Source organism: Phaseolus vulgaris, chromosome 7 (genome assembly GCF_000499845.2).
Source record: "Phaseolus vulgaris cultivar G19833 chromosome 7, P. vulgaris v2.0, whole genome shotgun sequence".
Classification (NCBI taxonomy): Eukaryota; Viridiplantae; Streptophyta; class Magnoliopsida; order Fabales; family Fabaceae; genus Phaseolus; species Phaseolus vulgaris.
The window spans coordinates 35,006,412-35,029,306 of NC_023753.2; the positions used below are offsets into that span (position 1 = coordinate 35,006,412).

The following is a 22,895-nucleotide window of genomic DNA, read 5'->3' on the forward strand; positions in this document are numbered from 1 at the left end:
TTGTATCAATATATATTATAAAATATTATTATTTTTAATTGATATGGATCTCAAACATATATATAATTTTTTTTGAATAAATATTGAAGGGATAATTAAAAATAGGAAAAGAAAATTGGAAAAAAAAATGGTCCTGAAGTTGAAAATAAAAAGCAAATAAACGTGGGTGTTATGTTGAAGTGAGGAGGGAAAACGAAGATAGAAAACATGAAGCACTAAAATCCAATGGATCACTACGTACGAAGGGATAATATATGCTCCTTGGCTCCTAAGAAATGTTGCAGAACACGTTTACAACACTAGATAGTGGCCAAATTCTTTATATGCTCCATGTGATTACCACATCACTGTAGTTTGGGGGCCATATGTCCAATAAAATCACATTATATATATGTAGCTAATAATCTATCAAAAATATATAAAAGAATTAATAAGCACAGTAATGATGTAAGATGCAAAGGCACTAGAAAAGCAACATCACAAGAGTCATATACTTTTTACTTATACATATCAACCACAACAACAATACAAGTTACAAACCCACATTTATTCCACAATATATATATAGTTATACTGATAGACAAAGTCTGCAGTTGAAATCATCGCAACAAAACAAACACTATAAAAACGACAAAAACTTACACACAGTTTTTAAAGCGATTTTGTATTGTTTTTTGATCAGGTTAAAGTTTTACTTTGATAATCTATGTAATAAAGGTTTGCAGTAAATGTTGCAGAAGATTACAAAGTAAAACTGTAATTCTGATTGGAAAACAATACCAGAGTCTGAAAAGAACTGCATATAAATTTTTTGTTGTAGAAGAAATGAAGTAGGGTACAGATATTGTGAGAGGTCCCTCAAGAGCCCAAATCACAGTGTGAAGTGAGATGGAGAAGCTGAAAAATGCCAAAGGATTGAAGTTGCCCTTTCCAAGAGAAAGCACCATGAAAAGATATGGAGGAGAGCATTATATATAATGAGATGTCCACCACCCAAAGTGAGAAAGAAGGTGGTGGCATGGAAGGGGTGTTACATGGTTTGGGAAGGGGTGGTGCAGTTGACAGAGGGTTTGAAGATGAAGGGAGGATTGGGTGTTATAGGATTTGGTTCTTGTTGGTCATAATGGCAATAAAGGAATGAGATGACTTAAGTAGCTTGTGTGGTGTTGGGTGACTTTTTGTTAAAGGGAACATAAATTAAAGTGATAAAGAGTGAAATGGAGGTTCCTAATATGGCATCTTCCAAAGCATATGCTTCTTTCTTCCACATATCACTAACACCTTTTCATTTTCCCCTCACGTGTCTTCTTTTTTCCTACACTTCACATTTATTATTCTACTTCTCATCAAAACTATACTAGGCCTTCAACTATGGGCTAACAAAACCAACCAACCCACTGTGATGCCATGCTTCTGATTCAATTCCCAGAAAATAAAATTCTAATTTTGAGTAGGGATATGAGCAAGGCAACAAAACCCATTTGAATTTGCATAATGGAAGTGGAAGTACAAAAGAAAAAGGGGCTTTAACATTTATTATTATTATTTATTTTTGTATAAACTATTAACTGCTGTTTAATAAATTGTATTAATTTGTGGTAGAGAATTTAATTGGTCGTGTACCTGTGTGATGTCGGGCCTAAGTAATGTTTGTCCACTTGATACACAATGTGTTGTCGTGTTGCTAGTCTCCAAATCCTTCGTAACTCTTCCTCTCTTACATGCATGCTCCGCCGGTCGATGGGGATACGATTGCACTCCGACACTCAAGTCAGTGCTAGTATTTTTGTTTTGTTCTCTCTGGATATGAAAACGTACATTTCCTCCCTTCAGAAGTCTTACTTATAGGTTGACTTGGACCTCTTCTTGTGTGGGTCAGGTAATCAGTTCACCAGGACAAGTGTAATGGTCTTAAGGTCATGTATCGTGGCTTCCTAATATCATGAGAGTGTATTTCGAAGTGTGTCTTTGACTCATTCAACGTCAGTTATAACTGTTTCTTTATCACGTATTTATTATGTTGTATTATTAATTCGTGTGTTCGGTCGTCCGAGGTCTTACCGGTACCAGTGTAACTTTGGCAGCGGAGATGAAGCAGAAACGACAGAAGTAGTAAGATGAATGGAATGTTAGGGATTAAACAGAAATAAGAAAAGATGCAGGGACAAATGAGAATGGCAAAGAACTCTTACACTATCTCATACAAAACGTAAAAGTATTTTTTTATCTTTTTTGTGTTATTCTCATAAAGTAGTTTTCAGATTATCTAATCTGAACACGTATTTGAAAAAAAACTTTCAGATTATATAATCCAAAAGCTAAAATAGACTTTCGGATTATGTAATCTGGAAATTAATCATGCATTTGAAAAAAACTTCCGGATTGCATAATCCAAAAGCTAATTATGAATTTGAAAAAAAAATCTAAATTACATAATTCCAAATATTATAAAGAAATATTTTTGGAAATACGAGAATTTATAAAGCTGAGAGAAGAACTGGAGGTGCAGGAAGAATCAGCCAATGGCAAAGATGACTCATTTCAGACTTCAGATTGCAAGTGGGCCACGCACAAGCCCAAAACAAATATTACCCAACATTTATTCAGCCTAAAATACTGAACCAAGCCAATTACTTCCTATACCCCATCAATTTCTTCTTGTACCTCCTCCTTTTTTGAATTCCAATTTTGCCCTTTCGACTCATCTCTGCTTACTAACTTCTATTCAATTCAAATAACCTTATTTTTCACTATATTTTCTCTTCTTCCTTTCTCTTTTCTTCCCCCACCTCAATCCAAACATAATGTTAAGGTTGAAGGATAAAAAAAATATTTTATAAAATGTAAAAAAAAAATGTAAAATTAAGCTTATATTAAACAACTTAGATGAATTGTTAACTTAGATAATTTTGGACAGGAAAGAGTTTAAAAATTCTTTAGAGACAAAATGCAAATTAGGATTTAAATGGGTGATAAAAATTTTAATTTTTTTTTAATTTCAGAATCGTTGATTTAAAATTTTGAAAGTTGGGTAAAAATTGCATTTAAACTTTTTTTTTAATTTAAGAGATTACTTTCACTCTCAATTATTTTTTTAAAAGACTAATTATTGATATAATTTACAATTTTAGATATAATTCTGTAATATTACTTATCTCAAGAATAAATGAAATAATTAATTATATTTTTATATTAAATTAATAATTAATAAACCTAGAAGCTATTTTGTTGTTTTATTAATTTTAATAAGCACTTTAAGTTACCATTCTAATTTAGGGGTTAAATTGGTATTTAAAAATACACATACAAAAGAAACATTAAAAATCTAGAAGTACACTCGCAGCCTGTTACACAACAGAAATTTTTTTTAAAAAATGAGAGATGAAAAAAATAATAAAAACAAAAAAAATATCTTTTAAAATATATTGAATTAAACAAAAACTATAATATTCATTTTTTATTTTTATTTCAAATGAATTATATCTTGTATATTTACAATAGGTACAAATATTGTATCCATTTAGAATGTGATTATTTTAGTAAAATTATTAATATGTAACGTATATTCTTAATTTGCATAAGAAAACTTTCAATTATAATTTTTTTTTATGAAATAATTTTTTTTATATTATTTTCTATTTAAAAAACAACTCTAACTTTAGTCTTTTAAAAAATTATGTTATTAAAACTATTTAAGAATAATGTAATTTTTTATTTTTTTTTATCATTGTAAAATACCTAAAATTAGATTGATTGTAACACAGGAAAATAATAAGTATGAGGAATGTTAACACTCTTCTTAACAATGTTTTAATTATTCATATAATTTGATTTGAAAGTATCAAAATTAGATGATTTCACTGTTGTGTTTGGTTTGGTGTAGATATTGTTGCAATAGATTTGGAATCTAAGAAATCGGTGTTAATTTTTACATTTTTCACCCTACATGTATACATGCATGGTTCATATAATTTGGTGGTCAACAATGAACAATGGAGGGTGAAGGGGTTCACTTTTCGTTCATAACCAATTATGGAGAAATGAGTAATCAGTTACAATTCTTCACCTAATCGATTATGCTTTGCAACATTGTTTAAAAGAAGGTGATGGCTTTGCAACAATTTGTCAATTCTTGGACTTTAGTGCACAATGTGAAAATCAAGAGTAAAAAATAAATTATCAATTGTACATGGAGAGACCTTTTTATTTCATGCATCTTCTATATGCTTATATTTACAATTTAGTCAAACACATATATGCATGCAATGACTATGGGTGAGGATTCATGTGCTTGCACAAGATCACACCTTCAACATATGGGGTTTGCCAAAAGCTATCTTAAGCCTGAACCCTCATGTATTATCATCAAAAGTTCACACGTCTATTAAATTAGTTATACCATATTGATTTGTTATTAGGAAATTCATTTCACCTAAGACATGCATCCATTCTTATTGTGTGTCTAACCTAAAAACACCAATTTAATGTGCAGTTGATAAGTCATAACCAATTAGACATGCATAATCGATTATGTTTAAGACTTAATCGATTAAGGTCTAAAGTGTAATTGATTATGACCCTAACTTTTAATGATTACACATGAATGTCTAATCAAGTATGGGTTTGAAAGCATCATGACAACATTTTGTAAAATATTCATTCTAACATTTTGGAAACGTCATTGTGTGACTGGATGTGTTTCAATGTCTTATCTTTGACCTAAATTTTGTTGAGCCACATATTTAAAAACTTTGAATTGAAAATATGACTTGTTCATTTGAAATAAATTATAATTGAAAATATGACTACTTAATTTAAATGTTTGTCAGCTATACTTTTATGTGGTTAAAAAATAACATAATTGTTGGTCACACTACAAAATTCACATTACGATAGTTTACTAAAACATTTGTTGCATCTCACACTTATTTATTTTTATTGTTGTAATTTAGACTTTTTTTCGTTTAAATTTCAATTATCTTATCCAATGCAGGACTATTTCCAATTTTATTTTTCAATCAATATAATACGTAATATACTTATGAATGATATATCTTTCACATCATAATATTGGTTCTAACAAAATAATTATGATTTTTATTCTTTAATTACAAATTTCAATTTTATATATAAATATTCATCTTTATTTTAATTAAATTCTTCCACAATTTTAAAATAATAGTATTTCAATAAATTAATTAATCATACAATTTTCTTTTTACATTTTAGATCAATCATATCATTTGTATTTTTTTATTCAAATTTATCAACTTTCAACTCAATTTCCATATATCCAAAGAATTTAACTTTATTATCTTTTCTCTCTCTTTCTTTTCCTTTCCTTTCCATTCTCTCGTCAAAACAAAGCTTTATAAATTTTTTTTATATAAAACTAATTAACAATTTCATATGAATGTTACCCAATACAAATTTCTAGTTCTTCCCATTAATTAATCAATTATAAGAATTAAAATTATAAAAAAGCTTAATTATAAATTTTAGTTATTATATTTTATAAACCAACAATTTCAATCCTAATTTTGTTCACAATTTTAATATTTTAATATCTCTAATCATCAATTATTCTGATTCTTATATTTTACAAACTCAATACTTCCCATTTCTATTTTTTTCTACAATTTTTTTACACAATCTTAATACCTATTTTTAATTATTAAGTTAAAGTAAAAAAAAAAATGCCTAAGTATCGCACATTTCTCCCAATCTCAACATACCATTTCCCAAAACAATAAAAAAAATGCATCTAACTAAAATTTTAAGAATTAAAATTGCATTTTGAAAAATATTAAAAATCAAAATCACAAATCCTAAAAACATAAGAAGCAAAATTACAATTAAAAATATATTTAAACAAAAGTAATAATATAAGAATTAAGAGTAAGAATAGAAGAAGTATGAGAGATTTGGAACTTGGTTAGTGAGTTGAGTAGAGAAGAAGAGTGTGTGGTTAAGTCAAAGTCGTGGACCCCTCGTCTCCAAGCTTCTCCCATTCATCTTCTCAATCCATAACATATCACTGCTATCTCCAAAACCCTACATTCCCTCTTCTCTCTCCTAATGTTCTCTCCATTCTGAATCCCTCTTTTCTCTCTCTTTTCCCCCATGGATTCCGCCCCCAATCTTTCCCCTCATTCTCACAACCATACCTCCACTCCACCGCACTCCCGTGTCAAGGGTTTTCTCGTCTACACTCGCCGCAAGCACTACCTCAATTCCGCCAATCATGAACCCAAAACAGAACATTTTCAAACCGAACAATCTCGCGCCTGCTGCCAGGACCCCCTTTTCAACCTCTCCAAGCTCAACTCTCCCGATCCTCCCCAGGAACTAATCAAGACGGAATTGAATTCGCCGCCGCAGAAGAAGATTGTGGCGGTCCACAAGAAACCCGTTACCGTCAAGGAGCTCTTTGAAACTGGTTTGCTCGAAGGCGTTCCGGTCGTTTACGTTGGTTGCAAGAAGGTCCGTTTCCACCTTGCATTGCAATTTTTATTCTTTTATTTGTGTTCTCTCTTGTCAATATAGGAGATTGTGGCGTGGGTGGCTTAGACCAACTGATCTTAGTTTATGGATAAGTCTCTAAAACTGATCAACTACATCGTCTCTGGTTTGGTAGTAGTGACTGCACTTACAGGCTGAAAATTTGTCTGCCCGGATGGGGATGTGTGTTGGGTGAGGTTAATTTTGTCATGTAATTAAGACTAGAGATGTTGTCATTTTTCTTGTGAATTGGATAAATAGAAGTGGTGAAATAAGATGACTGATGTGATAGAAAGACAGATATAAAAGATAAATTATGAAATGCGTCATGATAAATTATTGTAGATTTAATTCCTGGTTTTGTTATATTTTATGCACTAATTTTAAATTTTAGGTATAACTTATATGTTCTGGGCCACTTACATTATTTAATTCATGATTCTCTATGTACATTTTAAAAACATGGAGTATCTAAATCTAGGAATCAGACTAAAGATTACGTAAAATAGGAATCTGATAGTAATTAATTAAACCTTTATTATGAAAAGAGTAAATACACTATATTATATAAAAGTGTCAATAATTCTCACTGTAGTTTTTATTTTTGGTTTATAAAGAGATTAAGGGTTTTGTAAGAATAATATGAATCTACAAATTTATACGGATTTTTTACATTATTAACTTAGTCCAATCAGCTTTATTTTGTAATAAGTTTATATAAGGGCTTGACTTAATGCAACTTTATTTAAAAAATTATTGTCCTGTTTTTGGGTTTTGGCCAGTGGGTGACTAGTGGTTTTGTAAATAAATATACTGTGTCTCAGTTTAATGTCAATATGGCAGGATTCAACTTCGGAATTGCGGGGTGTAATTACAGATGGGGGGATCTTGTGCTCATGCCGTCTGTGCAATGGATGCAGGGTGAGTTATCACTGTGATTTTATCATTGGGTCATGAAGTCATGGGTACCCACTACCCAGTGGTTCCTTTGGGTTGAGACTACCCTTTCATTTGTCTTCCTTGTTCCTTTTCCCACCCCGTAGGTTATTCCACCTTCCCAATTTGAGATTCATGCATGTAACATATATAAGAGGGCAGCACAATATATTTGCCTTGAAAATGGGAAGAGCCTGCTTGAACTATTGAGAGCATGCAGGGCAGCTCCGCTACATACTTTGGAGACGACCGTTCAAAATTTTGTCAGTTCTCCACCTGAGGAAAAATATTTTACTTGCAAAAGTTGCAGAGGTGAGAGCTTTGCTTTCGTCATGTTTGTTGCTCAGTTGTCACCCTGATCATAGTTTGTGTTAAAATCACAAAACTTAAGATTATATAGTGTTTATTATATTTTAAACCTTTTTGTTGTTTGCCTTGATGCTTATTACTAATTAATTGCGTAGGATGTTTCCCTGCTTCCAATGTGGAAAGAGTGGGCCTTTTGTGTCTATCATGCGTGGAATCAAGGAAATCTGAAAGCAGTTCGATTCATGCTGTTGGCAAAAGAGTCAGGTATTTGTTTTTCTGCCTGCTGAGTTTGTTGAGATTTTCAAAAACCATGCACTATGATTATTTATTTACTTATTTATAAAGTTGGTAATAATATGTGACTTACTAGAACAATGGATTTTTGAAGAATAGAAGTTAGTATTTATTGAAACTCTACATTGATGATTTTGGCTCTTAAAATCCATTTTAAAAGTAGGAAACAGAAATCCGACCAGTTATAAATTCAAGAATTGTGTGATGCAGTTGTCTCTTAGGAAGAGATTATTGGAGGAAGGTATTTGGGAATCATAAGGTAGTGTTAACCTTGTTTGGGATGTGAGATGTCTAAGAATGCTAAGGGAGGATTTTTTAAAGGATTTTATATGGGTTGGTCAAGTAGTATTAGTTGAATAAAGAAGTTTGGGGCTAAGTTATGGAATTTGATGATGGAATTGAATGTGTTCAAGATAGTTTGACCACATCTTTATTCGATTGGAGATCTCCAACAAATGAAAAAGGTAAGCTATGTAATTTATAAGCTTTATTGAAATAGGGAAAGAGATCAAGAGATTTGAATAAAATTAAAAAATGAAGGAAAAGTTTTGGTTATAGATCAAGATATTAAAGAAAGATGAGAGGCTATTTTCATAAGCTTTTCATTGGAGTGCAAGAATCAACATGTAATATTGAAGGAATAAAAAATCCAAGTAATAAAGTAGAATTTGACGTACGATTGTAGAATTTGAGTAAGAGAGGTGAAAGAGCCATTAGGGTGTAGATAAGATAACGGTACAGTTTGATATAGCTTAGGGTGTCAATCTAATTGGGATTTTGAGCTATATATTTGCTTTTTGAAAAATAAAAGGTAAAGTTGTTGGTCATGGTGATATTGTTATTGGAGTTTGGAAATATGTAGAATTATAGGGTATTATTTGGCTAAGTATGGAATTTAATGAGATTTTGAGATCTAAAAAATTGTCATATTAGTGGTAGTAGAATCGAGATACAAGTAGTGTATGGAGAGCTGATATTATGAATCGTAAATCGTTTCATATCGTGAATCGTAAGATTCATAAACATTAAAAAATTTAATATATACTTAAATATATAAGATATGTATACATGCAAGATACAATAAATTTTATATATATATATATATATATATATATATATATATATATACCACACAATTTCACCAAAACAACCTCTATGGTGCATACATGTTATTAAACAAATTATGTCTATCTTTTTTTATTTACTCATTTTTTAAAATCCACACTGATTCACACAATATGGAATCGTTTCGTTTCGGGATTCAGCGATTCTTTGTGCGAATTGCATGATACAGCTAAGATTCAGGGACTAAAAAGAGTCTTCACACGATTCGTATCGTGAGAGGGTGAAACCGTATCGTTTCGTACGATACGTATCGTGAATCGTAAGATACTAACTACTAGAGGCACTTTGGTTCCTGTATATAATTAAGAACAAAGGAGATATTCAAAATTGTATAAATTTCATAGGGATAAAACCTATGAGTGACACTATGATATCATGGGAAGATGTGATTGAGCATAAATTAAGAGAAATAGGATTCTAGAGATGATGTGCTAAGAGAAGGTTTTGGAAGGCTTTCAAAGGTAACAAAATAAAGACACAAATGATTTTGTTGACCCGAAAAAGTCTATATGATTGAGTGCTAAGAGAAGTGTTGTAGAAGGCTTTGTCCAATAGTCTGCCTAAATATGACCATACCGTTGATAATAGTTGCAATGAGGACATTGAGCACAATTGCCACCACGATTTCCACTTCGTCCACCTCAGTTGGTAGAGTGGGAGTACAAGGAGAATTAATTTGTTGAAAGTTCAGGAGACTACCAAACGTGTGAGGAATTGAGAGGCGAAGTAATTGTTCACTAACGGTGTCATAAGATAGAACAACAATGTTGAATAATATTTGATTGCGGACAGAGTCAAACTCAGCAGCAAGTCAAACTAGTGTAAGAACCATACAAAATTTTCTACGATGTTCAAAATGTTTGTTTGCATCATTAGTGAAAGGCACGAGGGCATAAAAAATATGCAATTAAGCGATTGAGCTTACAAAGTTAAGTTTGTATATCATGGTCGTCAAGCTTTATAGAAGTAAGGTTGGAGACAACGTTATAACGATGATGAACATCATTGGAATAAAGTCTCTTGGCTTTGTTCTAGACATCATAACAAGTAGTAAAAGTGTGATATTGGGGTTGCAATTTGCCATCAATAGAGAACCAGTCAACGCTACACAAAGAGGCATCAATTTGCTTCCATTGGGTTTGATCAGTGTTTAATATCTTTGCCTTGTTTGGTCAAGTGGTTGTCATGACCTTGACCATGGAACCACAACTGAACAACAACAACCCAAGAACTATAGTTGCTTGTTCTGATCAGTTTTTTACATGGAATCAGTGGAACAGTGGTAAAAGTCATTGCAGAAGCAGTACTTGAGTGGGAGTTGTTGAAAGCCATGGGAAATAAACCAAAACAAGACGCTTAGATGTGAGAAAGGAGGCAAGGGGCGCACCATCATGTAGGTCGTGCTGGAAGTAAGGAAAAATAACAATCTGTTATGGGTGCTTGAAACGCACGTGCCGGTAAGAAACCGCATTTGTGGGTGTGAGGTGAGAAAAGCTTGGTGGTTGCCGGAGGAGGGTGGTTCTTGTAGCATGGTCATCGGAGCGAAAGAGCTCTTGGTGACAAAGGAAAAGGGCAGGCAATGGCCCCATGTACTGTTCACTGGATAGAAAATGGGGTCTTCTGTGGATCACAGGTATTGTTGACCCAGGAGGAAAAGAAAGGGATCGAAAAAAGACATAAAACTACTGATATTGTATAAGGAAGAGTTATTTAGATACAAGGAGAGGTCCCTGGAAACACTGACAAGGAGAGTAGATCATTACATGGTTTTTAATCTTATGAAAAGGGATAAAGGGAGACCAGAAGAAACATCTTTAGGAATTTATATTAAATGGGACCTCAGGTTGAATAATATTTCTGAGAATTTAGTTTTTAATTCAATGACATCTTATGATCCCTATAGCTGATTCACTTAGTGGGATTAAGCTATTATTACAGTTATGAGTGTTCATTTTATATTTTGGTTACAATTATAGCTGCTATCAATCTGATATGGCCATTACAAGAATTATTATAAAAGAAAATGCAGCACATAACTTTTACAATGACAAATAAAGAAAAGATAAAGCTCTCAAATTGGTCCTCCAATTGTATATGAGTCACCACCACTGTATCTTTTAAAACTATGATTGCAAAATACTAAATTAGTCCCCCAAAGATGTAATGTAGATCATCATTATATCCATCCTCCAATATATAATTTGCTATCAGATTTGTTGCTAAAAAAATATAAACTATCACTATTGATCTTTATGGTGAATTAAAATAGTGATAAAAAGAAATTCTCTGAAGACTACTTTCGTAACAGATTTAATCTTGGATGTACTAATTTGGTGAGAATCCTTTGCTGACTTAAATTGTTGATGAAAGTGAAATTTGTAGAAATAGTTTGACAACCTATTTTTGTAAAAACTAATGTAATATGGGGATGCAACTTCAGAACACTAAATTTAGTGTTATCTCGAAAAAAAATGGAGTTACCTTGCTTATTAGCGTGACAGTTTTTATTTATTCAGTTATTTATTTTAATTTTAGCTTTTCTGGAATGGATATGATCATATGATATGATTTTGAGACTGCTCACTTGTTTATTTATTTTTACTGCTTGACCATCAGTTAAATGATAATAGTCTTACTAGAAGGCTCTTAATAAACTAATTCTTTCTTGTCATAAAACAAAAAAAGTCATGCATTTTCTTGATTTTAGAAAGACATGTTATAATTTCAGCATCCTGAAATAATGGACACAGATTGGGATGGTTTAGAAACCTTACTAGTTTGTGGGTTAGATCCACTGATATTATAAGATTTAATATTTAGCAAATACTATCTTAATCTTAATTCATAAGGCAATGTATAACTGAAATCACATGAACAGAATGTGGTCAGACCAGCACTAGATATATTTTTTAGCTTAAAAGGAAAGTGAAGTAGGCACAAAATGTTGTGTATGGTGCAATGATAAGATTTTGAGTCTCCCCTGACTTTCTTTTCTTTAATTATTGTATTACACTATTTCAGGTCCCCTCGGCCAGTATTATTCTCCCGTTCATGTTCTTGTTGTACTTCCGAACTGTGTATTTCTCCTCAAACTAAGAGACACTGGAAGACAAGAACAAAGTTGGTATTTATATCTATTTCATTTATACGGTGTATGACATAAGTTTGAAAAGTTTTTCTGGAACAATTTTGCACAACTAATAAACTCTGTTTATATAGTTTTGAACTTAAGGAATTTCATAAAAGAAATTTCTTTTGAATTAGTCATCTGTTTTCTTGCTGCTGTTTATATATTTTTTACATGCTCTTGAATGTGTTACATATAAATAAAAAAAACTGGTTAGAAGCTCATATTTTTTCAAGACTGCTTTTGTGCCTATTGTGTTGCACAAGAAGAGCTTGTTCAGCATGGAGAGCTTTTTAATCATCCTTGATATTATTAGGATGATGTTAATTGCATGTTAAATTTTTATTTCCAAGGAATGTCTCCCGTTTTTATTGTAATCACTTGTTATTACTAGATCATCAAAGCTGTCATTAAAATTGAAGACTGCTCCAATTACTTCAAAGTGTTTATCTCCACAACATAAAAGTCAGTGGAGGATCTCTAAAAGGTTAGTTCCTTTCTGTCTCTTGTGTGTGTATATATTGCCTGTAATATTTTTACAAATATTCATTACTGATGATAGTTAATATTTGTTCACCCAATATATTCTTCTTTAGGTATCAACGGATACATAAATTGATTTTTGAAGAGGATGGATTGCCTAATGGAGCAGAAGTAGCTTATTATGCGCGGGGACAGGTAGTTCATGTGTGAATTTCTTGTACAAATTGTTGTAATCCTGTTGCCCTGTTAACTTTTTTATTCTGATTGGCAGAAACTGCTTGAGGGTATCAAAACACCCACTGGAATTGTCTGTCGATGCTGTAACACTGAGGCATTTTTTCTTGTCTTCTATCTTTGTGGGCACACCTCAGGAATTTCTTATTTTGTATATATAATACTTTCGAATTTCATTTGTTAAATGCTATGCAGATCAGCCCCTCACAGTTTGAGGTCCATGCAGGCTGGGCTTCTCGCAGGAAACCGTGAGTTTTCTTCTTGTCAAGTTTCCAGGAGGGGCTTATGGTGTATCAAATTGTGTGGGATAAATATTCAGAGTTTTTTTTGAATTTCTTGTACCTATGAATTTTCATGGCAGTATGTTTTTGGCAGTTATGCATACATCTACACATCGAATGGGGTGTCACTCCATGAGTTAGCAATATTTCTCTCAAAAGATCACAAATGCACTACAAAGCAGAATGATTATGCATGTGTTGTTTGTTGGGATGGTGGAAACCTGTTGCTCTGTGATGGATGTCCAAGGGCATTTCATAAAGGTCAGATTTAAATGATAAAAAAAACTTAAAATATATCTTGCTTTTTATTGTTTGACATCGTTCCCTCCTGCATCCTCCAATTTTCTATCCTCTGCCATTGTGGCAAGAATTTCTATATCACGCTTACTAAAGTCTTGTATTTAAGCCAATTATGGAACTTCAATTAAATACTAGATGAAGTTTTTATGTTCATTACTGCCTACATTTTTGTTTCATGATTTACTGAACTGTAAGCAGCAGTTATGAAGAATATTATTTCTCTATAATAAATTACCAAGTTGCCATCTTGTATGTGCATTTATCTGTTATGATGTTTGGAAATGTACAGAATGTGCATCTGTATCAAGTATTCCCCGGGGTGAGTGGTACTGTCAAATTTGTCAACACACAATTCTCAGAGAAAGGCCTGTGTTATACAATGCCGATGCCGTGGCAGCTGGAAGGGTAGAAGGTGTTGATCCTATTGAGGAGATTGCCAAGAGATGCATTCGCATAGTGAAAGACATAGGAGCTGAGATTGGTGGATGTATTTTATGCAGGTAATACTTGTATTGTATTGAAATGAATTAGAGCATAGAAGCAATGTATGAAATCCACTTTGCTCTCATCTAACATTGTATTTCTTGAAATTAGCAATGGTCATCATACTTTACTTTGGTATTCAAGTTCAACCATTGATTGCTGCAATAGCTTCGTGATTTCCCACCTTTTAACAGAAAATTTTGTGCATGTAGGAGTTCTGACTTCAGCAGATCAGGATTTGGTCCTCGCACAATTATAATCTGTGATCAGGTAAGCATTGTAGTCCATTTTGTTTTGATAACACAGCCTGTTAACATTTAAAGTCATGTTCTCAAGTTTGAAGAGGTGTATGATCAACTCTGATTTATGTTGGGTTGCTCAGGGGGTTGATTTGATTATACTGAGCTAACTTCATGTTGTTTTTCATAAAATCCCTTCCTCCCCTACTTGTTTGTAGTGTGAAAAGGAATATCATGTTGGTTGCTTGAGGGATCATAAGATGGCATTTCTGAAGGTACTTAACACGTTACCATCTCTTTATATGTGGATACATTAGTTTAGACACCAACTTTAGCCCGTTGGACATAATATGTGTGTAACCAACCAATTACAGGAGTTGCCAGAAGGGGATTGGCTTTGTTGCAATGATTGCACCAGAATACATACTACTTTGGAGAATCTCCTGGTTACGGTGGCTGAAAGACTTCCTGAATCTCTTTTGGATGTTATAAAGAAGAAGCATGTGGAAAGATGTTTAGAACCCCTTAATGAGATTGATGTAAGATGGAAACTTCTTAATGGAAAAATTGCGTCTCCTGAAACTAGGCCATTACTTTTGGAGGCAGTGGCCATGTTTAATGTAAGTTCTGTCTGTCTGTATGAGTTGCTTCACCATCATCGTCATCATCATCATGGTCATATCATTTTCTACTTTATCACTATTGTTATATTCTTCCTCTTATTTGGGTTTTGAAGGTGATAAGTTGATGATCCTTGTATGTTCTGCAATGAATGTTTGCATTTTTATTATTTATGGCATTTTCTTCTTTTAGTAAATTTATTCTTCTTCATCACATGACTTCAGGGTGTGATTTAACGGTTCTTGATATGTATAAATCCATTAGAAGGCAGGGTTGAAAAGTTTTTCCTTCAGCATAAATGCATGTTCACGAGTTAATGATTTTATAGTAATTTCCATCCTGCTAAAGTTTCTGACTGATCGGTTTATGATTGTGTCAGACTTAGCCCTCTTACACCATTTCAATCACTTTATCTACAAAGTGAATTTTTTATCAATTAAACAATTGAATCATAATTATATATTAATCTTAAATCTTGTAAACAAAATTAAAATATAATCAAATTGTTCTTGTTCTCATATTTTTTTTTTAAAAAAAGGTTAAATTTGATGTATATCAGTAAGCTATCAAATATAATTTTGGATTAATATGATTAAAAAATTTCACTCCACTTGTAGGTTTTAAATAAATTTATCCAATTATGATAGTGGTGCTATTGCAGTACTTAGACACGACAGAGGAGTGATTATGGAGCACTTCTCCCATCACAGTCTGCTGTCTCACTCGTGAGAAACTCCAAAATAGTGCATTTTTATTTTTCATTGGGGAAACTTGTTTTGAGCTTTTCATAAGATTGTTAGAAAACTTAAGTTAAAACAGTTGTTGGAGTTTGGTCTTTAGATGTCTCTTGCATGTTTCAGGAATGCTTTGATCCTATAGTTGATCCAGCTGCTGGACGTGACCTCATTCCTGCCATGGTTTATGGGTAAAATCATATTAGAACATTTTGCTTTTCAATATTTTTTTCCTTGTCTCAACTAACTTCTCAATCACATGTAGAAGGAATTTGCAGACTCAGGATTTTGGAGGAATGTATTGTGCATTATTGATTGTCAAGTAAGAAGTGGCTCTTTGCACTTAGATACTATTATTTCAAATGTTTCTTTTATTGCTGTTCATATTTTGTTTCCTTTGACATTGCAGTTCATCTGTGGTATCCGCTGGCATGCTTCGAATTTTTGGTGAGGACATTGCCGAACTCCCCATAGTTGCAACAAGATATAAGAACCGTGGGAAGGTGCGAGACCATGCTATTCTTGATTGGCATTTCTTGGGATACCATTATGTCTTACCCACCCCCAACCTCATTTTCTTTTAGAATATTCCTGGGGGGATTTAAAAGCTACTATTCTTGCAAGTCTCCAATTAGTGCTTCACAAACTGAGCTATATCTCACAGGTTCTCTTTTGATGTGTTAATTGACAAGAGATTTAGTTCTGTGAATCTCCAACATCGCACATATTTTCTAAATCGGTTGCTGTCTTTCTTGCTACATATTTTCTTATAGAGCTGGGTCTGGAATTTTGATATATTGTTCTGTAATGATGATAATCTAATTAGTGGGATTAACAGATAATACTTCGGTTGTTATGTTATGATCACTTTTGCCTGTGTCTTGGTGGTGCACACTACTTATAATTTTATTAGTTTACCCTTACAGGGCTACTTCCAAACCCTTTTCTCGTGCATTGAAAGGCTGCTGGCTTTCTTGAAAGTGAAAAATCTTGTGCTACCGGCTGCTGAAGAAGCAGAATCTATATGGACAGAAAAATTCGGATTTAGCAAGATGAAACCCGACGAGGTATATGTTTATGTTTTCCTCAACTATTTACAAACTAGGAGCTAAGTTAACATTTTACCACTTCATTCTTGCCTTTTTTTTTTACTTGGATCTACAACTGTGTTTCTGTGATTGATAGTTTAGCTAGCTACATTAATTGTGACAAGACTCACCCCCCAACTCAAAGAATGATCGGAGTTTGATTTTGTGTTGCAGCTTACCAACTATAGAATGAATTGTCATCAGATCATGGCATTTAAGGGGACAATAATGCTTCATAAAACGGTGCCTCGTTGTAGGGTCATCAATACTCAATCATCAGAAATCTATATTCAAGATAGCCAATCGTGAAGAGGGAAAACCCAACCTTTCTCGTTTCCATTTTTTTTTTCATTTACCTGTTCTGTACATGTATCGACATTAGGTTATTTGTAGCCTTTCGTGATATACATGATATTCGTTTAACATTTATAATGTCATTTTCCTATTTTTAAGTTTTTGTTACACTCTTGACCATACTCGAATTCTTGATTTTGGAATGTGCTTTGCTGCGGCTGTCATTCAATGCTGTTTTACATAAATCAGCTGTTGCTACAAACATTTTCTGACATACTCAACACTTTACATTGGTATTTGAATGTACAAGAAATACAAGTAAGGCATTCTATAATATATTATTTTAATATATATCTTTTATTATTGAGTAATATTTGTTTGAAATTGAAAATTTGTAATTTTTACTTATTTGACAAGTTACACATATTTTTGTATTTATTAACTAATAATTAAACAATATCAGAAAAGAATGTGTTCAATCCAAATTTCCCCTGCCGATAAAGTCACCACCAGAAAAGTAAAAGGTCTAAACCAAGTTATTGGTTTATTTTAAACTCGCTATATTTATTATTATTGTTATTATATTATATATAAAAGATACATTTTATTATAATTAGTTTTTCATCATTTTATCTTTTATTTAATAAAAATAATTTCATTATTTTGATAAAATACAAATGAATAAGGGCATCACCTCTTAACTAAAATAATTACACAACTTAATCAAGTGATCTGTTAAATGATAGAAATGTAAATATTATTTTATTACATTATCAAACTTTTTATCAACTCTATTATTATAGTTTAACAGAAATGCAATTACAAAGTTTACTTTCTTAAAGATCTTCTAATTTTTTTATTCTAATATAACAAAAAATTGTGGATACAGGATTACATGTATTTTTAGTACGAGGCTGTTATGCAAAGATGTCCCTATTGTTTTATTACTTTTTAAACTATTTATTTTTTTTCATTCTGGATTATAGAATTCAGAAAAATTTTGGATTGGCACTTTCAAAAATATTTTGGATCCACCAATCTGTAATTCAAAATATGCATTTCATATTTAAAAATCCATCATTAAAAAAAACATTCCAGATCCACTAATCCGTAACAGAAATATGCATTCTGGATTCAAAAATCTATAATTCCAAAAAAAATATTCCGGATCCACCAATCAATAACAGAATTAGGCTTCTGGATTCAGCAATCCGGAAATCAATAATTTATGCAAAATTTGCTTTCATCTGAAAAAAAATGATTCAGTTCCGGATTGATGAATCTGTAGTACACTCCCCGATCTCGATTTTCGGTAACCACGGTGCCCTTTTTCAAATAAAAGGTCAAGGTCAGTTTTGGGATTTAGAAAATTATGGGGGTGCGGGAAGAAGAAACCTTAGTACGAATAAAACTCTACAGTTTTGTTAAGGGCTTTTTTTAATAATAACCTATGAGCCTTTTCTTCCTGCACCTCCATATAGCTTCTTTGACACCCCAGACATCTTAAAATATAAAAATGTAAAAATATTTTTCATTCTATTGATGTTTCTCATTTTGTGGATCCAAAAATATTTTCTAAATTTTATAATTCAGGATGTGTTTCTTTAAAAAATACATTATGGATTATAGAATCCATAAGGTATTTCTAGATTATAGAATCTAAAAGGTATTTTCAAAAATACCTTCCAAACTTCATATTTTAGAATATATATTTTAAGAAAAAAATTTATTCTATACTGTAAAATCCAAAAGATATCTTTGGATCCTGAAATACTTCCGAAATTCAGATTGTGTAAATTAAAAAAAAAAAAAAACATTAAGATAGAATCCAAAATTTATTTCTGAATTTAGAATGTATTTTTTTAAGAAGAAAAAAACATTTTGAATCGAAGTTGGAAAGTATTTCTTGATCCAAAAATACCTTTTGAATTTTACAATTTAGGATGTGTAAGTAGAAAAAAAATACATTTTGAATTGTAGAATTAAAAAGTATTTCCAAATTCATAAATAACTTCTGGATTTAAAATTTCAAAAAATGTATTTTTTTTTTTAAAAAAGTATTATTTTTGTCTAACCTATAAGGGTGCAAGAGAAGGTATAGAGGTGCAGGAAGAAAGTGCCTAACCTATGTAGTGTAGGAGGATCAATCTTAATTGTCTTTAACAAGGAAGCATAATGTTTAGCTCCAAGTCCACCATCACAGCACGGTAGTGATGATTGTCAGCAAAAGTAGATGAGGAAATTAAGTTAACTCAGATGGTTGTTAGCTAGGTAGATCAGAAACCTATGTGTATTGTGACAGATAAATTTAATGAAATACTAAATTTATTTTATTATTAGTTAAAAAGTATCATTAATTATTTAATGAATTTATAAAAAATGAGTTGAACTTAATTTTATAAATCAATTTTATTACTTTCTTTATATTTTCTGAAAAAATCTTATAGAAAAACTTATGAAAATATGTCTTGAGTATAAATCCTACATTATTTATTCCAGTAATGAGTAGAAAATAGGTGGAGTAAGGAGTGGGTTAATTCAAGTAATTCTATTGAGCTATAAAGTAATTCAAGTAATCATGCAAAAGTTTGATTTTTTTATTTATTTATTTTTTCTCTCTTACAAGTATTTGTTAAAAAATTATTTTATCTACCTCTTATTCTGGTAATAATTGGCAAGATCCCATTTTCATGTATTATATTATAAAGTTGAAACATAAAACGGCTAAGAGTTAATTATGTAAATTATAAATCAAAATATATGAGCATTTGAACTTTCGATTTTATAGTTTCATTAGTAAAAGTTAATAAGAAATGACAAAAATCCACTATAACGGCAGAAAAAAAAAATATGTCCATTGCTTGAAGGAGTTACAGAAACAATATATTCGTTGAATAAATAAACAAATAAAATTATTAATTTCATTTCATTTTGAAATATAAAAAAGATGTATCATAAAAATAAAAATAAATACTTTAATGTTAATAATAGGACAATTGCTCCACCTGTCCAATATTTTTGAATCTGTACCTAATCTTTTTTGGAAATATCAATGCTCTCATTCATTCTTGAAATTGGAAATTTGAAATTATTGAAAAATACATTTTTAAAAAAGAAAATTTATAATAGATTTTATTTTCAGAAATAAAATTATGAAAAACAAAATCTGGAAATATTTTAGAAAATAAATTATGAAAAACAGAAATTTAGAAACTGTTTTGAGAATTTAAATCTGAAAATATATTCTAAAAATCCAAATAAAAAAATGTTTTAAAAATTCATATCCAGAAATGTATGTAAAAATTCAAATCCGAAATACATTTTATCCTATACTCTCACATTTATTTAAAAATAATAAAAAATATTATTTCATATTAGGTAGTGGTCCAGGTTCAAAAATATTGGATGAAAGAAAAAGAATAGTACTAAAGAATTCGGTCCATCCTTAAAATAAATGAATCCTTTGTCAGAAATATTTATTAACCAATTCACTGCATTGTATGTGTCAAGAATTAAAAATGTAGCATTTAATTTTTTGACATAGTCATTTGACACATTATGTATTTGTTGCTAACTTGCCTATTATTCTATACTTTAATACTTTTAACATGTGTTTCTGTTCTTGTTAATATATGCTTTAACTTTAATCAATTCTTTCTTTGGCAAACTTGCTAGCTAACTAAAATTTGGTATAAATTATTAACATGGAATAGTATTAAATTTAATGATATTTTTTTTCTAAAATGCTCTAACATTAATTCATGCTTAACCTTTGGTTAGACCATCACAATATGTACTTTTTGTGTTATGGAAAAGATATTGTATGAAAAATATTAACATGTTACTTAAATTTAATGTGGTTAATTGATTTTAAAGCATATGTGAAATGAGAACTAGTTCAGTGTATGTAATTTAATTGAATTGAATTGATTTATCCATATGATAGAAGAACCCACACCGTGTGATGAGCGTCTAGAGTTGCGTGTGTTGATGAGCGTCTAGAGTTGCGTGTGTTGATGAGCGTCTAGAGTTGCGTGTATGAAATGAGTGTTAGTGTTAGTTTGTTGGACTAAGATATTCCATTGGTACATTAGAATTAATAGTAACAACTAACCTTCAACGGTTTGAATTGCATGCATCGATTGCAGTGTAGAAGGTAACATAAACGCTTCGATGCATGTTTTATCTCAAGCCAATATATAGTGTTTAATATGAGTCCTTGGGTGGTTCAGAAAGTGGGAGCTTGAACCAAAACATATGCATCTCAAACGTCAAATGTTTACCTTACAAAACTCGAAACCCACGTGGAATTTAATGTTGTGCATAAGGGCGTTGGGCACGGTCCACCACCAAGTGCAACTTTGTCTGCCCTCAAAAACTCAAAGTAGATGAGAAGCACATGGATTCTTCTTCACTGCAAATTCATATTTCACGTTTTAGTGAACAAAATACTATTCATAATGAAGAATGAGAGTTAATGGGCCAATGGCATTTCCATAAATAACAATTTGCCACACTTTAAATTGAATGACCCTCAATAGCTTAATTCATTTCAAAATGTTTTAATCGATGAGAAATTCATGTTTTCAGTCTCTTAACTTCTTATTCTCTTTATTAAATCGGTTTATCGATCTAATACTCTACACACGATATCGGTTCGTGAATATCTCAATCTAAAGGTCTCAGGACTTGAGTTAACCTAAAAATTGGGTTTAATAAATATCGTCATTAACAAATATTATTTAAGGATTATATTTTTTTTATCAGTAAGAAAAAAAAATACCCACTTCAGGGGTGGACAAACTCATATACATAACATAGTGGAGGGCATACTCCACACCCTACCTAAGCAGACCCCAAAAGAATGCCAACACTTACCTACCAAACAATCAACCCCAACCACACCGACAGAAAAATAGAACTTGAAACTTACTACTAAGCCCCCTCAAACACAAGCACCCCCAAACAACACAAGGAAGACCCAAAATCAGTCAGAAGCACTCCACATTTAAAGATACATTTGTTTCTATGTCTCCAAATCTCACATACCATCGCAACCCAAATGTTTCCCAAGATTAGATTAATCGACGTAGGCGCATCGAGTAACTTAAACTGCATAATGTGCGAACCAGGATCAAGATGGTCTACCAAACTCACTCCTAACCAAGTGAAACAAAGATTCCAAACAAGCTATGACACTTTGCAGCCAACAAAAGGTGGTTTGTCGTCTCCTCAAATGCCCCACAAAGACAACAAAGATAATTCATTATTTCAATCTCACGTCTCTCTAAATTGGCTTTAGAAGCAGTCTTGTTTTCAATCACCCTACAATATATAAGGATTATATTGTAGTTAGCCATAGAAAAGACCGAAATCTAGAGGAGGTCCAACACGGTTTACAATCCATTACTAAACCTATAAGAAACCGGTATAAATAGAGCACTCAATGAACAATTATGGAATAAGTAATCTAAACACTGTTAAATTGAACACAGTAGTTAACTTAAGTGTCAAAGTATCTTTGAAGGTACTCACCACTATTTCAAAGGAAGAAAATCGAGAAAAAAATATCGAAAATAGAAGATCGATATAGGGAGATCAAAATAGAGAAAAACTGAAAGGAAAAAAAAAAGATATCCGAATGAGAAATGGATTATCAAGACTGTCGTGAGTGACATTTGACCTTGATCTTACCCAATCCTTATAAGAACAATAAATGTTAAAATCTAACTTATCATGTATAAATAAATTGTTTTTAAGAGCTTATTTTGTTTTTATGAGCTAAAATAAATTGTTTTCAAAACATGTGAGAATATTAATTGTTGTTTAATTTGGATTTGGATTTT

General features: G+C 31.5%; 1 protein-coding gene across 5 annotated transcripts; it reads left to right on the top strand.

The window, feature by feature from the left end:
* Positions 1-5,909: 5,909 nt before the first annotated feature.
* LOC137830325 (increased DNA methylation 1) lies at positions 5,910-17,207 on the top strand. Of its 5 annotated transcripts, none has more exons than XR_011084203.1 (20): positions 5,918-6,483; positions 7,345-7,422; positions 7,545-7,749; positions 7,902-8,010; positions 12,187-12,285; positions 12,687-12,779; positions 12,889-12,970; positions 13,047-13,106; positions 13,205-13,257; positions 13,385-13,551; positions 13,880-14,090; positions 14,286-14,343; positions 14,531-14,587; positions 14,687-14,932; positions 15,551-15,658; positions 15,794-15,858; positions 15,933-15,989; positions 16,077-16,170; positions 16,594-16,734; positions 16,930-17,207. XR_011084203.1 is itself a non-coding variant. In XM_068637594.1 (19 exons), exons 1-19 carry the CDS (start codon positions 6,124-6,126, stop codon positions 17,062-17,064), a joined length of 2,370 nt encoding a protein of 789 aa, XP_068493695.1. In that variant the 5' UTR covers positions 5,910-6,123; the 3' UTR covers positions 17,065-17,207. The 5 variants fall into 5 exon arrangements, 2 of the variants coding, with proteins under 2 accessions (XP_068493695.1, XP_068493696.1); XR_011084204.1 differs by having other exon boundaries at positions 5,938-6,483; positions 15,595-15,658; XM_068637594.1 differs by lacking the exon at positions 15,551-15,658 and having other exon boundaries at positions 5,910-6,483.
* The last annotated feature ends 5,688 nt before the right edge of the window (positions 17,208-22,895 follow it).